Raw genomic sequence first — 19,621 nt, 5'->3', positions numbered from 1 at the left:
GGGTGATAGTAAAGTGGGCAGAACATACATTTGTAAGGTGTTGTCTTCACTGAAGTTTCGCCATTTGCTACGTTCTCTGATATTAACAATTGTTTTGTCAGACAAGCAACACAGCCAGATAACTTTACCCCTTTGGCTACGTACTGTTGTGACGGATGAAGAAGTGCATCACCTGGGTACTAATAGTACAATTATTTTACACTGCATTTTCAATGTCAACATACTACTCGCACTACTTGTACTATGAAATGACATAGAATAGTGCAGAAGTGTACGGTTTGGGGTGCACCTAATGTGTTAGGTGATTAAAGGGATTTCTGGAAAACGAAACAAATGCACGGCATGGATTGCAGCAGTAAAGCAAGATGAATGGGTACGTACAGTATTAACAACTGTAGGATGTGTAGCACACATTTAATCTTTGGTAAGTGAACTACATTTTTGCAAACTAACTGTATTTAATAGGTAAAGTCTTGCTGGCTAAATACAGTAAGTCAAGAGTCTTTCTTTACAGGCTTTAAAAGCGACCTAATAGGTTGCTCCCATTTTAATGAATGAAGATACACAAGTCATGCACTTGCATAATATTTGTAATCATCTATAGTACGATATGCTTTCATCCCTTCTCTCATGTAGATGCACTTAGTGTCAACAAGATAGTCAACAATAGTATATATCTGGATAAGTAGCATCATGTAAATGTCTGTTGTCCTTTGAACTTGTGAACTTCTATGCTCAAAGTCTATTTAAAGGATCTGGAAATTACACATTGTTTATTTTCAGTTTTTGCACATATCTAATTTGTTCCGTTTTAGTCAGACCCACTAGTCATTTTGTTTTGACAGTTCACTAATAGGACAGTGCTGTTGCTAATGTTTATGTCACTAAAATGTTTATATTCTAGGTTTTATGACCTATCTGTGTGAGGAACAAATTGCAATTTAAAGGAAGTGTTTTTCCAAAAATGATCATTCTGTAATCACCCTCATGCCGTAACAAACTCGTATGACTTTCTATAATCTGCGAAACACAGAATGTGTCAATGATGTCCAAAACCTTCCATCTCCAAAAACAAAACAAAACAAAGGCAGCATAAAGGTACTCCATGTGGCTTGTGGCATAAATATATATATTTCTAGCGGCCGCAAACCGGTTAAACACCTAAACTGTATAATTGATATACAATGATACTGCGATTGAGTACCTGGCAATCATGTGCATCATCAAAGAATCATCATCTTGAAACCTGCACTGTGTTCCAATTGGGCCGGATGTCAAGATTAGTAGTGAACAAGGACTTTGATCTTGGAGAACGGGATAAATGAAGCAGGCAGCACGAATGAAGGGAATGGCGCGACTTGAACACGAAACCACTTCATTCACTTCATTTGTGTATTCGCACGAGTTCAAATTCGAGTGAAAAATCTGCATGACGCGTTGTCGCGAAAGCCTATCAGCATTGAGATTGTCCGGATGTCACTAACGTTTTGATGTAGCAGGAGAAGAAATCTGGAAAAATTTATGAAAAAATTGTTGTAGCGGTGTTCGGGCACCCGGAATTGTATGACACGTTGTGTCATACATGTACAGAGACCGGACGAAAAAGACATCGCTTGGAGGAAAGTGAGCGAGGAAGTTTGACTACCTGGTAAGTTTTGAAGCTTTTGGTTGTACTTTACTATGAACCAAGTTGTAGAAGCCCCTCCACCTGACCTTTTCCGGAAGAGAAGGGGAATGCTCACGGGTTCCCGTTACTCGCTACACAAATTTTTAATCCAGCAGTCAAACTCGCGAGAGCAATGCGAGGCAGAAATTTGTATGTGAGTGCACCACAAGAAAAGTGGGTTACACTAACTCTATAACAAATATATGGGGAACCTATTCCTTAGATGGAAATCAGGGTTGCTGTAGCAAATATCAACTGTCAGGAATAAACTTATTTCTATTCCTCAGGTCTCTGGTATACATCCACAGATGAGACATGTCATATCAAAACTAAAATTTGTGGGCATAAACCTGTGCATCAAATTAGTAAGCCTATTACAGATTTGATGCACCTGTTCCAGATTTGATGCACCTGTTCCATATGTACGAAATTTCCATTAACCAATTTATATTGGTATCAGCTGGCAATGCCGCAACACCTGGATAACCACATGAAATGTTGATGCATGGTTGCATTTTTCTCTCAGAGCCAATTTTTTGACTAATTGTATTCACATTTCTTTGGTTTTGATACTTTGTTGTCTGTTTCTTACAATAATTGTTATTGTTATGTGATATCTCTTTCCTTTATAAGGCTTTTTATTGCAATGATATTTATTGTGTTCTCCACCATAACTTCCCATCAGGGGCTCTGAATAGACCACTAGGGTTTCCCCCTTCTGTACATCTACTTTAACAGGCTCTTCCTTCACGTAGAGAGAATGACCTCATTAAAGTCAATATCAGCAGTTCATCTCAACCAAGCCCACAGCCCACATAAGTGGGTGGTCAAGCTTGAGAGCCTTAGATGAGCATGTTGTTTGAGGCATTAGATATTTAGGACAGCCAGTCAAGTTCAGATGTGACTGAAGGGAAAGAGAAAACTGAGTGCACTGAAGTGATAACACAGACATTGCTAGCCACATGTGCAGCAGAGGCACACTGGAAATTCCATAGCCAAGTGAAGGAAAGACATGTACAAACTAACAAACATCAGACCATGTTGTGATCGAGGATAGTGGTCTCAGATACTAATCATGGGTTTAAGAGCACAGAGGTGTTTTTATAAAAAATAAAATGTCATTTCCTATCATCAGAAATATCCAAAAACCTTTTGATCAAAACTCTCTTTCGTTTCAGTATTAGTCACTGACGATATGAAATGATTAATGATAGGCACCTCATGAAACTGGAGTCTACATTTGCAGTTAATGCCAACTGTTTCCAGTAAACTGACGGAGAGAGATGATGAGGTTGGTGGTACAATGGCCCCAAAATTCATTTGGACACTAAAAATGAACATAATTTCATTAGATAACAAAATATAAAAATGAGTGTCATCTACAAACAAATGCTGGTGACTGAAATTTCTCAGTTAACTAATGAAGTATCTCTCTACATTAGAAAAACTTCCACAATAAAGAATGCTAATTGTGATTAGAAATAGTAATTAGGGATTTGATGAGAAAGACGAGAGATTTCAAGTGTATTCCAATGGAATAATTCATGGTATATTGTTCATTGTTAATATTCAGTGTAGCTGCGTACAGTGCCCCCCCCCCCACAAACAGAGGTCACTGCTATTGGTCAACGTGGCGAACTCCCCTGTCGAAATTCACCAAACTTCAAATCCACAGAAATCCGTGATAGTCCATCACGCGAAATTCACGATCATGCGTTTTCCGACTGAAATGACAATTTTGCCCTTGGAAATTTGCATTGCGAATGTAAATGTGACAACACCTTATCTGTGAACAAAGGGCTCATACACTTCATGAGTAAACTTTAGTAAGATTTAAATATTAATTTTTAATGTTGAAAATTTCTCACAGCAGCCTTTCAATGCTTTGTTGTTTCCATCTTCATTGAACATCAGTAGCAATAACATACCAGCTCTGTACAATACGAACACAATGAATCAATCATAACTCATTTTCTCTTTAGGTCAATATTATTAATCAGTCAGTTCTGAAAGAACTTTCAAAAAGTCTGTTAATAGTCTTGCGTTCCCTCATTTGACGTGCAATGGTGACTAACCCCTGGAACATTTTTCATCTTCCTGAGTCTTAATGTTAGCCCAGATATCAAATTGAAAGTACTGTTCCAGTCCTCCTGAAACTGGCCCTGGATGGCAAAAACAAAAGTTAACTGAAAACAAACCAGAAGGAAAAACACTAATAGGAAATGTTGGCCAAGACTTCCCCACTCTATCCAGAGAGCAAGAAAAAGAGAACTCTAGAAAGTGTGCTAAGGTCAGTACATTCTTTGCGCCTGTGGTCTGGCTTGAACTAATCCATTGAAAAACAAACAGCTCCACATTCTCCTTCAAGTCATCTCCTAAGGCTTCTGGTGACATTCAGGTCGCCAGCTACGCAGCCTGAAGGGAATGTGAAAGGAACCTGTTCATTAAGCGTCAATGTTCAATGCTCCACAAACACATTTTCACCTTGTTTCTCTCCACCTCTGATCTTCAATGTCTTTAAGGATGAGGCAGATTCATGCGGTCCTCGATCAGAGTGTTGTCTACACCCTGTGTCTCCATGCACTGCCTCACAGTGGTGAGCACTCCATTGAGACGTCGGTCGAGTGCGGAAAGATGTGGCCCTGTCAGCACTGGAAAGGCAGGGTCGTGGGCCATGGCCTGTTGCATTGCTGAACTCAACACTCCTCCTTTTAGCAGGTTTAGCCTGTTCCAGGTGGAAACACGGACCCTTATATTTCCAAAAGAGAGAGAAAGAAATTCTGAAAATCTGTGACCGTTTTGTGTCTGGGGCTAGCAAATGGAAAAGTAAAGAGTAAGGCATATTTTAGGAAGGCAAGGAGTATCAGCTTAATTGTAATATTGTAGAGCAGTTTAATGGAGGTCTGTGAAGTTGAATTGATGAAGTCTCTGTACTCTTGCTTGCTAGTAGGCATTCCTACTTGACTGTTTGGACCCTTTCCACAAACTGTAATCACATATTTCTGACATATTTCGCAGTGTAAATATAGCTATTATTATTTTATTTTTTTATGTCCTCCAAGGGGTTCCATATTATGTAGAGTATTCTTCTTTAAGTTACATTACCCAGGCATTAATTAAAAAAATAGAAAATAAAAATGTACTGTAATTAATCACAGTAAACTTCTCTCACAAACCTCATCTTGATTTATTTTCCTCTTTTGGAAAGTAGTAGAAACATATTAGTGGATTTTACATTTCTTTTTCTGTTGGAGCAAATGGGAAGGCAAAAATTATATTTGCTATGGTCTCCCCATAGAAGTTTAACCCACTGTAGTTTACATCCACGTTCCAAACCAGGAAAAAAATGGTTTGTCTAACAATATCAGGAGGCACAATAAGCTGCTGTAAATGAATTACATCCGATCACTTTGTCACTGCAAATTACTGTCAGTGCGAATGCAGCTCAACTCATATATAATAGTCATCACCAAACAGCAAGCAGGCTGTTCAGTGATAGACGGTCTTGCACGTACATGTACAGTTAAAGCTGCATAAGGCTCTTTTTCTGTGAGTCAATCAATATCTCATTAAGAAGATAATGAGTATGCAGAGCATTAAGGCAATCTAGCGTTCTAATACCCTGATACACTTCAACATGCTGTGTGGCAAATTCAATTTAAATTACAACTCGTGATTTGAAAGGGAGCCAACTCTTAAATTCAGAATTGTCCAGAGTGAATTTTAAAGGAAGTTTAAGGTCTGTGAGGAAGTTTAATATCTGTGTATGCGTGCGTACTCACATGCAGCACTGATAAAGAGGGGCGAGAATACTCCTCTCATCCAGAGCAGGGTTTCCAAAACTGCAGGTGGAAACACAAGTTCAAGTTACACATTTCAAACATGAAAATGTTATTGTATCACCTATGTCTTCATCTAACTCTGTCCTGTCTGTGTGTTTTTTCCATACCTTTTAGCATTGTCCAGAAGGATGAGCATGCTGGCTCCGCCATCATCCTGGAAACTCTCGTAGTGATGGCGATCAGCATTGCCGATAAGGTAATCAAATATGGCTGTGTCGATGACATCCAGTAGCCGTGGACCGGCATCATAAGGAGGCATTTTCTTCACAGCCTCGCAGTAGCTCTCATCATACTCCCACCTAACACAAAAACACAGAGTCATCGATCAACAAAATGAATAATAACAGACACACTCTCTTGAACACGTTCATCCATTGACTTCATCAGTCCTGGATTAATGTCAATTCTTTTCTTTAGAGTTTCAGAGGAAGCGCCATATCATTTTCACTGTGTTCAAGGTGTCTGATGCTTAATGGCTGAAGACTAGTGGGCTTTGAAAATCCATCAGGTCACCTGGCAACTGCTCAGAAATACAACAATGACTGCTGCATTCTGCAGGGGACTACTGAGATGGTTTAATAGCTGAGCTTCCCATCAATTGTGTTAACTGAGCAAGGGAAACTGGATTGTCATGTGAATATGTAATAAATATGCAGGTCAACTATCTTGACAGCAGACACAACACGTGGTCCATTCTGTTGATGTAAAGGAAAAACCCAGCAAAAAAACAACCTCAAAATAATTACAAATCTCTTTAGACAGAAAGGATCTGGAGTCTTAGGGCTTTTATTTTTTTTTTAAAGAGAATGATTTCCTTTTTGAAAGGAGTCATTTTCTAAAGCATTTGTACACACAAACCTCCCAAACCACTACATCAATTACAGAAAGAATGAAAAATTTCCAAAACTATAAACACTGATCACCTGTTTTCACATACTGAAAAATCTTGGCTAACAAAGACATATTAATTGTAAAGAACTATTATTTTCACTTATTTGTGCAATACAATAACAATATGACTTTTTTTTTTCATCATAGAATTTTTATTGTTGCAAATTGCATTTTTACATTTTATACCACCCCACCCATCATATACCACCCTACCCAACCCCAACAGAACAATCCCCATTAAGAACAACAAGACTTGCATACATGTATACACACGTATATACATACATAAATTAAATAATAAAACAAAATAAAAAGGATATATATATATATATTGTAACGGTGGTGGCCGCCCTAACATAAATACATTATTTTAAAGAGCTCTTCGGGCGCCAGACAGGATTATTCCCGTCAAAAAATTTGATTAACCCAGGATAGCAAAAACAAAGAACCACCTGTTACACAATAAATCACAATAATAGTCTCAGAATATTTCAGTTCACAGGGGGAATTTATTCCATAATGTCTTAAACAACAGTAAAAAGAACGTCACGTTAATCCACACTTGCAGATTCGTGTCCACTTTCATTCATAAATTGCTCAAAACAACAAAAAAAAAGGGAAAAGAGAAACAAAATCAAACATTGGATAAACACTTAGTTGGAAAAAATAGCAATAGAAAAAACACCATCCAACAACAATCTTAAGGAGCAGCAAAACCACGTCAATACCCTAAGCCCACGGAATGTGCGAAAGTGGAAGTTAAGTGAGTGGGTGCAAGTGTAATGGCAGTGTAGAGGTACTGACCAATTTGCTGTCATGAAGGCAGCTAAAGAGAGTGTAGAGGGTCTTCTTGCAAACACATTATTAATTAAAAGATTTGCCGCCGAATAATAATACATAAAGTTGGGAAAGGAAAGCCCTCCACTTAGTCGACTTTTTTGGAGCAAGATTTTGGAAACTCTAGGAGGTTTACCTGCCCATATAAAAGAGGAGATTAATTGGTCTATGTTCTTGAAGAAAGACTTGGGTGGAAACAAATGTTCAGATTTAACATTGTTAGTATAAACTGAAGCTTGAGGGTCAGCATATAATAAACGTACCCATGAAATCGATCTCTCCCCAATACCAAACCAGTACCCTAAAAAGATAAACCCATTCTATCCTATCAAATGCCTTTTCGGCATCCAACGAAATGATAACCTCAGAGGAGCTACTGTTTTATCTTGAGTATAAAATATTAAAAAGCGTACGGATATTAGAAAAAGAATACAGTCCTTTTATAAATCCAGTTTGTTCCTCCGAGATAATACTAGGAAGTATTGCCTCTAAACGAGAGGCCAAAAGTTTGGTGTTACGTGTGGGTATATTGAACCATTAGTGTGTGTGTTATTTCTTTTGAGTTTGTAGGTGGAGATTTGAGAAGGGATTTTCCTTGCACAGCGGAAGTGAAGTGACGTCATGGGCGTTCCTGCTATTTAAGCTGTGACGGCGTTGATGTCGCGGTCGCTCTCCGCCAGCTGAATCTCTTCGCGTTGCCTCGCCATGCTGAAGCGATCCTAACGATTGTTTCTTTGACTTTAGTTTATTTGTTTAAACCAGGTAGTGGTGTTATTTTCTTAGTACACTTTTTGTCATTTATTTAGTACAGTGAAGGTAAGCAGCTGCCCGGAAGACTCACCTGTTTTAGTTCTCTTCGGGAGTTAGGTAAGATCTCTCCTGGAACTATAGGGTTAGTTAAGGCTTCCTGTTTTTCCTGTAGCTGCCCTACCTGTGTTGTTTTTTTGGTTAACTTATGACTTATTGTTTGTTCATCTCATGAGGTGTTTTGTCTCTGTCATTAAAGCTTATGGTGTGATTAACATCAGAAACGCTACCCAATCGCCTGTGATTTTTGTTATGTTCGGTCCTTGTCTTTTGTGTGATTTAAACGAGCCGAATTAGATTAAGGGCCGTAACATTTGGCTAAAATTTTTACATCAACATTGAGGAGGCTAATAGGTCGGTATGAGTTACAAAGTGTTGGGTCCTTCCCATCTTTTTAGCAATAGATTTATAGATGCTTGTCTCAATGTTGGGGGCATCATACCTAGCTCTAAAGATTCCTCAAATACAGACAAAAGAAGTGGGGCCAATTGAAATTGAAATTTCTTATCAAATTTGGAAGGCAGCCCGTCTGGGCCAGTGGATTTCTTAGATTGCAACCAATTAATTGACTTAATAATCTCCTCTAAGGTAATGGATCTATCAAGTTCAGATACTAAACGAGAATCAACCTTAGGGAAGTTAATACGGTCAAGAAAATGGTTCATTTCCTCAGTTTTGTACAGAGAGGAGTAAAAGTTAAGAGTCAAATTAATCTCTACAGGAACTTTGGTTAGTGCACCACCTGGTTGCGCAATTTGAGTAATAAGACGCAAATGTGTAGCTGGTGGGCCAGAAGTCGACCGACCTTATCCCCATATTCATAATAATTGCCACGCATGTATAAGAAAAGTCTCTCTGCCTCACCTGTGGATAACAGATTGAATTCTGCCTGCAAATTAAGTCTTTGTTTATGTAGCTCAGGAGTCAGGCTATGAGCATATTGAATATCTAGAGCTTGAACATTATCAGATAACTTTTTAATCCTATTCCTTCGTTCTTTATTAACATAAGCAGAGTAAGATATTATCTGTCCTCTTAAAAAAGCCTTCAAAGTTTCCCAAAGTAAGGAATAAGAGATTGAATCGGTCTGATTAGTGAAGAGAAAATCATCTATTGAATTCACGTCACAAAATGCTGAATCAGATAAAAGCAAGGAATTGAACCTCCAGAGTGGTTGAAGTGTGATATGAAAATAAAAGAATGTCAAGACATAGAGGGGCGTGGTCTGAAATAACAATGGGTAAATATTCAGAGTTTACAACCTGAGGAATTAGAGAACTATTGACAAAAAAATAATCTATACGAGAGAAAGATTGATGGACATGCGAATAGAATTAATATTTTCTCGCTGTGGGATTAAAGTGTCTCCATGTGTCAATGTAACCATTCTGAACCATAAACTCAGAAAATATCTTTGACATGGCAGAGGGAACTTTCATAACAGTACTTGATTTATCCAAATCTGGATCAATAACACATCATATTCATATTCACCATTTATATTCACATCTATTTCGAATGAAGTCACTCCCGAACATATGTAGTAACATATTGAACATTCAATTCAGGCAACACAAAAACATATATTGTCAAAACACCCTCGGTTAATAGTTATCAGTTATCAGAGTACAATTACTTATAAAAATGTGTCCTCTGCATAATTAACTCTGCAGGATACCTAGGATGTTGAATACCGTTAGTTAAACCATCGCTGTGCTTCTTTGGGGCAGTTGAAATAAAGCTTCTCATTGCCGAGGTCAATCAGCAGGCGAGCAGGGAATCTAAGAGAGAACCACACGTTCTTCTCACACAGGCTATTTCTCACAGCTGTAAATGCCGCCCTCTTTTTAGCAACACTGGTGTTGAAGTTGGGGAAAATGAAGACCTTACGGCTCTGACAGAAGAGTTGGTTCCCATTCAAACGCTGAACAGCCCTTTCTTTGTCGCTGAAGTAGTGAAACCGCACGATCATCACTCTAGGCCTTTGATTCTCCCGGTCAGCCGAAGGCGCAGGGCCAATACGATGCGCTCGATCCAGCAGCGGAGGAGTTGGAAAGATTTCTGATCCGAGCACGTCCTGGAAAAATTGTGAAGGTAACTGGACCGCTCCCTTCTGTTCGCTCAGGTATGCCGATGACCCGAAGATTGCAACACCGAGAGCATGACTCCAAGTCCTCCACTTTGTCGGTGAGTTGTTTTTTTGCCGAATTAACTTTAGCACCGTCTGTTCCAGTGCTACAATGCGGTCGCTGTAGTCGCTCAAGTGCTGATTAAGATCGTCAATCCGCCGTCCTTGTGACTCAATGCTCGATTTAAAAGTCTCAAAAGACGCAACAACTGGGGCAAGAGTGGAGTCCATAGCTGCTTTTACCTGTTGAGCGATGGTAGATGATAGCTCGGAGATCAGAGTGACACGGAGATTTTCCAGATCTAGCGGCAGCTTGTCGCCATGACCCTCTATTGCGTTCGCTGATGATTTAAGTTTCCTTTGCCTTTCAGAAGCCATAAATCTTTCCAAGCAACAATCTTAGTGTGAGTAATTAAAAAAAGAAATCACCAGGTGTATTAAAAGCTTCAAGTAGCCTGAAAGATATAACTGTAAGATAAAATGCTTGGGAGCCCACTTCACACACGTTTTCTCTCTCACATGCTCAACCGGAAGTCCAACAATATTACGTAGAAAAAGGAAATCCAAGGCACTCTTCTTAGGAAAATAAAGAAGCCTTTATTGTACTGGCTATATCATGATAGAAAAAATAATTAAAACATGTGGGGGAAAAGATACAACCCACGCGTAGCGGCACAAACAGCCTTCTTCAGGGTATATTTTCCAAACAAACAATTTCCTCTTTTATAGATGCTAATTGGAAACACCTGGATGACAAATAGCCTGCACATACACAGAAGGTCCACTGGGAGGTGGTTACAACAAAAAAAAATAAAAAAAATAAAATAAAAAATAAAAAAATAAAATAAAAAAATAAATAAAAAAAAAATCACAGAAAAGGGCTGAAATCTATTTCTTCATTTAAACCAGGATATACTGTGGCCTGTAATTCATATATATAAAAAGTTTCTCTCTGTAGAAGTAATTTTAATCGGTCACCACCCCGAATACTCTTTTTAATCGTTTCTAAACCCTCAACCATTAGACCTTCTGGGTTACTATTGTGCACGTTTTGGAAGTGTTTTGCCATAGGGTAATCTAAATTGGCTTTTCTAATGGCATTCTTATGCTCAGATACTCTGTCTTTAAGACGTCTCTTGGTCCGGCCTACATAAAAGCATCCACATATGCATGATAACCTATATACCACAAAAGTGGTATTGCAATTAATGAATGTCTTTATGTCATACTTTTTATCTGTCTTGACTGCTTTTACAAAGAAGGTGGATTATGATATTGAAAGACTATTCTTAGTATCAAATAAAATAAGTAGGGAAAACTTGACCAAATCCCAGAAATCTGTAATAGATCATCTAACTAAGAATGAGTCGTTAATCATAAAACCTGCTGATAAAGGAGGAGCAGTGGTAATAATGGACAGAGACAAATATGTTGAAGAAGCCCTGCGACAACTTAACAATCAAGATTACTATCAACGGTTGCGGTCCAATCCAATAGACGACACAAGAGATCAATTAAAAGTTCTGTTGCTTACGGCTAAGGATGCTGGATGGATTTCTAAACAGGAGCATGATTTCCTCCTATGTCAACATCCTAGAATACCAACTTTCTATATGCTCCCGAAGATCCACAAGTCTCTTGAATCTCCTCCAGGCAGGCCTATCATATCATCCAATGGGTCCTTTACGGAACCAGCTTCTCAATTTATAGACTTTCATATCAAGCCATTGGTTCAACGACTTCCTTCCTATATACAGGATACCACTCATGTGTTGAAGGTATTAAGCGATATGAAAGTTCCTGATAACTGTTTTTTAGTCACACTGGATGTGGAATCTCTTTATACAAATATTGCTCACAATGATGGACTAAAAGCTTTACAACATTTCCTGACCAATAGACCTATAGACTCTTTGCCTCCCTCCGAGTTCATCGTTCAGCTTACCGAATGGACACTTAAGAACAATGTTTTCCTTTTCCAGGACCAAATGTATATCCAAGTTCGGGGCACTGCGATGGGTGCATGTTTTGCCCCCAACTATGCTAACCTTTTTTTAGGTTTGTGGGAGAGTGATCTTGTCTATCCACACAGGTATATTGACAAGATAAAATGATGGGGGAGGTATATTGATGATATTCTTTTGATTTGGGGAGGTTCTTTTCATGAATTGTTACAATTTTATGAGTACTTGAATAATAATGATAGGAATATATAATTGTGTATGGAACATTCCAAAACGACTATTAACTTCTTAGATCTAACTATTTCTATTGGTAAAGATGGGAAACTCCACACTACTGTATATCGCAAAACAACAGATAGGAACACCATGTTAAAAGCAGATAGTTTCCATCCAAATTGGCTAAAGAATAATATACCTTTTGGCCAGTTTCAACGTCTTAGACGGATTTGTGACACAGATAATGAATATGAAGTGCAAGCTAAAATTCTGTCCAACCGATTTTTAGAAAGGGGCTATCATACAGAGATTATACAAAATGCTTATAAGAAAGCCCAGGCTATCTCTAAACTAGAGTTATTCCAGAAGAAGAAAAACCATCCGCTTTACAAAATCAGGCCTATTTTGTGACAGAATATAGCTCCTTGGCCAATTCCATAAAAAGAATTATACATTCAAATTGGAATCTTATTAAGAGTGATCCTGTTCTTAGAGAAGTATTTTCTGCATCTCCAAAAATAAGTTTTAAGAGGGCTCCAACTCTACGAGATAGGCTAGTATCTAGTCATCTTCCTGCCGAAAAACGGACCACCTGGCTTAACATACATTTAAAAGGAGTTTACAAATGTGGGTCTTGTAATCATTGTTCTAGTATGAAAGAGTGTAAAGAATTTTTTTAATTTCAAGACAGATAAAAAGTATAACATAAAGACATTCATTAATTGCAATACCACTTTTGTGGTATATAGGTTATCATGCATATGTGGATGCGTTTATGTAGGCCGGACCAAGAGACGTCTTAAAGACAGAGTATCTGAGCATAAGAATGCCATTAGAAAAGCCAATTTAGATTACCCTATGGCAAAACACTTCCAAAACGTGCACAATAGTAACCCAGAAGGTCTAATGGTTGAGGGTTTAGAAACGATTAAAAAGAGTATTCGGGGTGGTGACCGATTAAAATTACTTCTACAGAGAGAAACCTTTTATATATATGAATTACAGGCCACAGTATATCCTGGTTTAAATGAAGAAATAGATTTCAGCCCTTTTCTGTGATTTTTATTTTTTTTTTATTTTTTATTTATTTATTTATTTATTTTTTTTTGTTGTAACCACCTCCCAGTGGACCTTCTCTGTATGTGCAGGCTATTTGTCATCCAGGTGTTTCCAATTAGCATCTATAAAAGAGGAAATTGTTTGTTTGGAAAATATACCCTGAAGAAGGCTGTTTGTGCCGCTATGCGTGGGTTGTATCATTTCCCCCACATGTTTTAATTATTTTTTCTATCATAATATAGCCAGTCCAATAAAGGCTTCTTTATTTTCCTAAGAAGAGTGCCTTGGATTTCCTTTTTCTACATGACATTGAACTCTCGACCCCAAAGAGCACCTTCATATACTTTTTTGAACTCCTTGAGCACTCTGGACATTTTTTTTTCTCTTTCCAACAATATTACTTTTATTTTTCTATGACCACATTCTTGCATTCAAACACAGCTTGGAGCGCAAATCCGAATGCAGGGATCTCAAGGCCTGTTTTTCTAAGTTTAACTATGTTTAACTTGACACAGAAACCTAAAAACGGTATGTTTATGACACGACGCATTCAAAGTGAGACGCTCCAAAAGCGTCTGTCTGAAGCAGGTGTACATTGACAAGACCTTATAATAAATCTATCTGGGACTAATTGACAGATTCAATTGCAAAATGGATTGCAGTGGATTGTAGGCCAATGATAGGTTTATGTTCAATAATATTGAAATAAACAATATATTGGATTCTAAAGAAAAGTTTTGTATTGTCTCATCGAGGCTTTACTCATAGTCTACAACAAAGTTATGTATTTTAACTTGTATTTTCACTTTTTAAACATTTGAATGATTATTTTTTATAATATACACCGATCAGCCACAACATTAAAACTCCTGCCTAATATTGTGTAGGTCCCCCTCGTGCAGCCAAAACAGCACCAACCCGCATCTCGGAATAGCATTCTGAGATTATATTCTTCTCACCACAATTGTACAGAGACTTTGTCAGTTCAAATCAGTCTGGCCATTCTCAAACTAGGCATTGCCATCCACAGAACTGCCACTCACTGGAAGATCTTTGTTTTTGGCACCATGTTCTACACACTCCAGAGACTGTTGTGTGAGAAAACCAGGAGATCAGCAGTTACAGAAATAATCAAACCAGCCCATCTGGCACCAACAATCATGCCATGCTTCAAATCACTGCGATCACATTTTTCCCCATTCTGATGGTTGATGTGAACATGCACCCAAAAATGAAAATGATCCCATAATTTACTCACCCTCAAGCCATCCTAAGTGTATATGACTTTCTTCTTTCAGCCAAACATAACAAGAGTTATATTAAAAAAATATCCTGGCTCTTCCAAGCTTTATAATGGGAGTGAATGGTACCTTAGATTTTGAAGCCCAAAAAAGCGCATCCATCCATCAAAAAAGTAATCCATACGGCTCCAGGGGGTTAATAAAGGCCATAAAGGCACCTGACCCATATCTGAATGATTTTATGCACTGTACTGCTGCCACATGATTGGCTGATTAGATAATCACATAGGATGATTGATGGTGCCAGACGGGCTGGTTTGAGTATTTCTGTAACTGCTGAACTAGAATCTACTCTGAATGGTGCCAAAAACAAAAAACAACCAGTGAGCGGCAGTTCTGTAGACAGAAATGCCTTGTTGATGAGAGAGGTCCACAGTGAATGACCAGACTGATTCGGACTGACAAAGTCTAAGGTAAATCAGATAACCACTCTGTACAATTATGGTGAGAAGAATCTAATCTCAGAATGTTATTCTGAGATGCGTGTTGGCGCTGTTTTGGCGGCACGAGGGGGACCTACACAATATTAGGCAGGTGGTTTTAATGTTGTGGCTGATTGGTATATATATTTTATTTATAATTATTAAAATATAACTATAATTATTTTATTATTATATATTGAATTATTGTTATTTGATGGGCTTTCTCAGCAAATATTTATGTGCGATTAATTTCAATTAATTAATCGGCATACCATATAATAAACATTTTATTATATTTTGTATTAATTGACAGCCCAAGTTCTTATATGATAGTCTATAGCCTTGACAAGTTGTCATCAGACTTCTTTAGATTGTGGGGTCCACCACTGCTGTGCCACCATGGAACCAAAATATTAAATCTGATTCTCAGTGGTCTTTGAGACCATTTATTTCAGCAATAGAACTGAAGAGTTCTTCTCAGCATAGTGGTGAATTGTATAGACAGAACCAGAATTTCCCACAATTTCTCCAGGAAGGAAGGTGGCTGGTGGAAACATTACCTTCGAGTCTTGCCATTTGTGCATAACCCCTAGCATGAGCCAGCCTTTCCATAAGCATCGTGTAAAGGAGAAACATAATAAAACATGAATATAAAATGTTTCGGAGGCTACATTCCATACTGCCTGGCCAGAACATACATAGCCTGTGACACAGATGTTTTTTCACGGGATCGCCCAGGGGATTGTGTTTGATATCAGGGCAGAACAAGACAAAAGAGCGGAGTTTCTGGTTGATTCAGTGCTTAAATCATATCCTTACATATTACCAGTGTTTCCCCTAACATTATATTAGGGGGGCGCCTATGAATTCAACATATAACAAATAGTAATACACTCAAAATGTAAAAAAATATACAATGTACTCGACTTTACTGCAAAAATATAATTTTTATAGGGATTAGACACTCTCAAGTGAGTGATTTCGGACATAGTAACAGAGTCGACACAGAGAGTCGATTCCTATGCTAGAGTCGCCCCCGACTCTGGGGCTATTCAGAGTCGAGGAATCTACTCTTTTGGAGTCGACTACTCATCACACACTCCCACCAGTGGACAGAGAGTGCGCAACGGAAATATGTTGCGTCAACCACCTGAAAAGCAGACAAAAATATCTGCGCTTTTTAAACGCTCCAGGGTGGTGAAGATGGCAACACATGCTCTTCTGCGAGTAGCAGCCAGAGTATCTCTCCTGCTTCGAGTCAAAGCACAGAAAAGAGACAACTTATTATGTTGTTCAGATTGTATTAGTTTTGAATTGTTACATTTATATGCACTTTGTTTATATACATTAAAAAGTTATACTTTAAATGCACATGTGAAATAGCATCCTTATCCTAGGGGGGCACCGGAAAGTCCACCGGCTGCCCTTACTTGCACGTTATACGTTATTCAAGGACACGGAAGCAGTTGCGGTACACAGATGATCGTTTCGCGCCTGCCCCACGTCTGATGGCGGTAGTCAGCATCAATACTCGCTGAGCTACCCAGGCCCCCTTCAAAAAAAGGCAATTCAATTCTCACCATATGTATAATTGGGACATTCAGAAAAAAAGTTGGCATCTTTCCAAATTCATTGACTGTTTGTTGACTGTATGGTAAAATGATTTTTTATGTTTTTAGCCTAGGTGTATGTAAAATTTAGACCTCAACTGTTAAGTAGGAAATATATGTTTTTGTACTTTCCTTGTAGGCTGTGTTTTTAACTTATAATTCTTTTAACTCATACAAGTTATTCATCAACTCAAATACTTTCCTGTCCACAACAATAAACAAAACCAAAACCAGTGTTTGGTTTTGTGTTTATAGGTTTGTGAAAAAAATAACTAAATACATTTATTTTTGCTTTTGGGAAAATCTATAAGCCACAAACCTGAGGTTCTCCAAACTGAGAAGTTCAGTATCCTGTTTTGCATTTTGTTGTTTTAAACAGTAATTCCTGTACAGTATAACGCGTGTGAGATATATTATCTGCATGCACGCTAATTGTTGTTCAGTCCTTACTGCATTTCAAAGCATACAAAACATTTGCACTTGCTAACTGAAGTAAAAGCCTAGAGGTCAGTAATGCTAAGTGAAAGTCCCCACTGACCAAGATACAAACACAGTGAACAGTACAACTACCAATACAACCACAGAGAGTGAAATGCTGAAACTGAAGCCAGATATAGCTGTTTACCTGTACTCATTCCAGTCAAAGCATGAAAAGAGCGGGGAGAGTACGAGAGAGAGACTTTACAATCGATCGGCATAAAGTACCTGGCAAGTTTGCCCTCTCGGTATGTCCGTCCCCAGGGGTGTCTATGTTTCTGTAGTGGCCATACGTCAGGGAGCCAGAGGGTAACAGATCCCTCCATTATATCCCCCTCTGCACACGCAGGCTCAGTCTCACGACAGTAATAACACTTCCCATAGAAGCATGAATTATTTCCTACAGAAAGAGAGATTATAATGAATTAGCTTATTTAAAGTAAGGGGCTGCGCCCCCAAGGAGTAAAGCCCCTATAGTTTCTGTTAATTATTATTCCTCTGTCTATGGCAGCCCCTAGAACTTTTGGAGGAGAGTTGAAAAGAGTTGAAAATTGGCACACTAATTGGGTGGACCACAATGGTATTCTGACCAATTTTTGGGGTCTCTAAGACCAACCCTTTAGTGCCACCACCAGTTCAAACTATGACTTTTCTTTTGCGTATACCTTTTGAACTCTTTGGCCAAGAATAATAATAATTTGTTTCTTCTGGTTTTATTCCACATGTCGAGTTGAGTGAAACTGATATTTTCAATTTACGTTGTATCCATTGTGCAATATCGCAATACCATTAACAATTTTTTCGCTACTCCTCAGATGATCTCCAGACCAAGCCGCACAAAAGTTAAAGGATTTTTGATTTTCGCAACCATTACCAAATTGTTGTAGTGAAGTTAGCAAAACAGGAAGTCAGGCCGTATATCAGCAACGCTTTGTCCAATCAAAACTAATCTTGGTATGCATTATTGCAACCATGATCTCAGCATACAAGTTAAGTTTGGTGACATCGCCAGCAACTGGTAAAAAAATCCCTAAAATTGACATTTTTGCTCATAACTCAAAAAAATCATCAGGTTTTTCATGATAACACATACTGTGACTCAGAATCACAAAGATGTCTCCATCTTTGTGATTTATATTATAAATTACTGTATCATTTAACTGCTTTGTCATATCATGTCTATAATAAAAGCCTAGATGCAATTAGATTTGCACCTTTACATCATCTTTATATAGTACACTTAATATGTACATTTTAATCACACTTTGTGCTCTATGGTGTACTTAAAGTACTTGTTAATAAAAGATATTTCATTCTCCATGAACACTTGTTATGGAACAGATGCCAGAGGTTGACTGGCTCTCCAAGTCTAATTCTTCTCAAGGTATTTTCTCTCCACTTAACATCTAATGGAGATTCTCTCTTCTAACAAAACATCTTATGGATTTTTTCCCCAAGCCACAGTCATCATCGGCTTGCTCATTAAGGGCTTAAAGATAATGAAGCATGATTTTGTACTAGGCTTTTTACTGGGGACATTAAGATGTTAAAGCAATGATGTGCAATGTGCAAAGCGATATACAAATTGACCTCACATAAACAATAGATGTTTAATATAGATGTGTAATAATTCATTCTATATGAAAAAATGTACTAGGTAAGAGCTTCAGTTACTATCACTGCCCTTGGGTTGTGTTCACATTTTGATCTTTTTGACATCCATACAGTGTCACTGCAACAACACATCACAATGTAAAGGATGAATTATTACATTTATAATTATTATATTTTTTAAATCTCTCGCAAGCCAAGACATTTACTTCCTTAATTACAATAAAACATTTGTATTGTGATTGTTCTTATACAGGTAATGAAACTGCTAAAAACGGATGTCAGCGAATTACAGTAAGGATTTCTAAATGCAGGAACATTTTAATAGTAACGCTTAAAGCTTAATAAGTGCACTATGCACCATATTATTCTTACTATGAGAGAGAGAGACACACAAACAGAGACAGAGAGAGAGAGAACAGAGAAGAACAGAGGAAAGAAAGAGAGACAGACATATTATGAGGGAGATTAGGAATGTAAGATAAGACAATGTGCTGAAGAAATGCAAAAAGGGTTATCTCATTGGAAAGAAAACATGAAAGCAGAATAAAAGACTGAAACTGACCGTGCATCAGAAAAGTGCTTAGCAGTTGGTCTGTAGCTACTGGTTTTATCTCTGTACGCAGATTTATAAACCTCCCCACCACCAGGGGTGCTCTCCTAAATCCCAGGATCCTGCAGGAAGAAAGGATAGTTGTCATAAGGTGCGGCCACACGTACCTTCACATGGCAAAATTTTGTGGGCGAAGGAGGCGTGGGCATATGTTGGTGTGCAACCAGCAAAACTACA

General features: G+C 38.1%; 1 protein-coding gene across 2 annotated transcripts in view; it reads right to left on the bottom strand.

Moving 5' to 3' along the window:
- Positions 1-3,449: 3,449 nt before the first annotated feature.
- Positions 3,450-19,621, bottom strand: part of fam20b (FAM20B glycosaminoglycan xylosylkinase) — a 61,456-nt gene continuing 45,284 nt past the window's right edge. For both annotated transcript variants that reach the window (XM_052095271.1, XM_052095270.1), the window contains exons 5-9: positions 19,397-19,506; positions 17,449-17,620; positions 5,616-5,807; positions 5,449-5,508; positions 3,450-4,415 (exon numbers count right to left, since the gene is read on the bottom strand). In XM_052095271.1, coding sequence (XP_051951231.1) covers positions 4,184-4,415; positions 5,449-5,508; positions 5,616-5,807; positions 17,449-17,620; positions 19,397-19,506 — 766 coding nt within the window. In that variant the 3' untranslated portion in view covers positions 3,450-4,183. The remainder of the gene's footprint in view (positions 4,416-5,448; positions 5,509-5,615; positions 5,808-17,448; positions 17,621-19,396; positions 19,507-19,621) is intronic.

The sequence above is a fragment of the Xyrauchen texanus genome, chromosome 28 (assembly GCF_025860055.1).
Source record: "Xyrauchen texanus isolate HMW12.3.18 chromosome 28, RBS_HiC_50CHRs, whole genome shotgun sequence".
Taxonomy (NCBI): domain Eukaryota; kingdom Metazoa; phylum Chordata; class Actinopteri; order Cypriniformes; family Catostomidae; genus Xyrauchen; species Xyrauchen texanus.
This window is presented reverse-complemented; position numbering and strand designations above follow the sequence as displayed.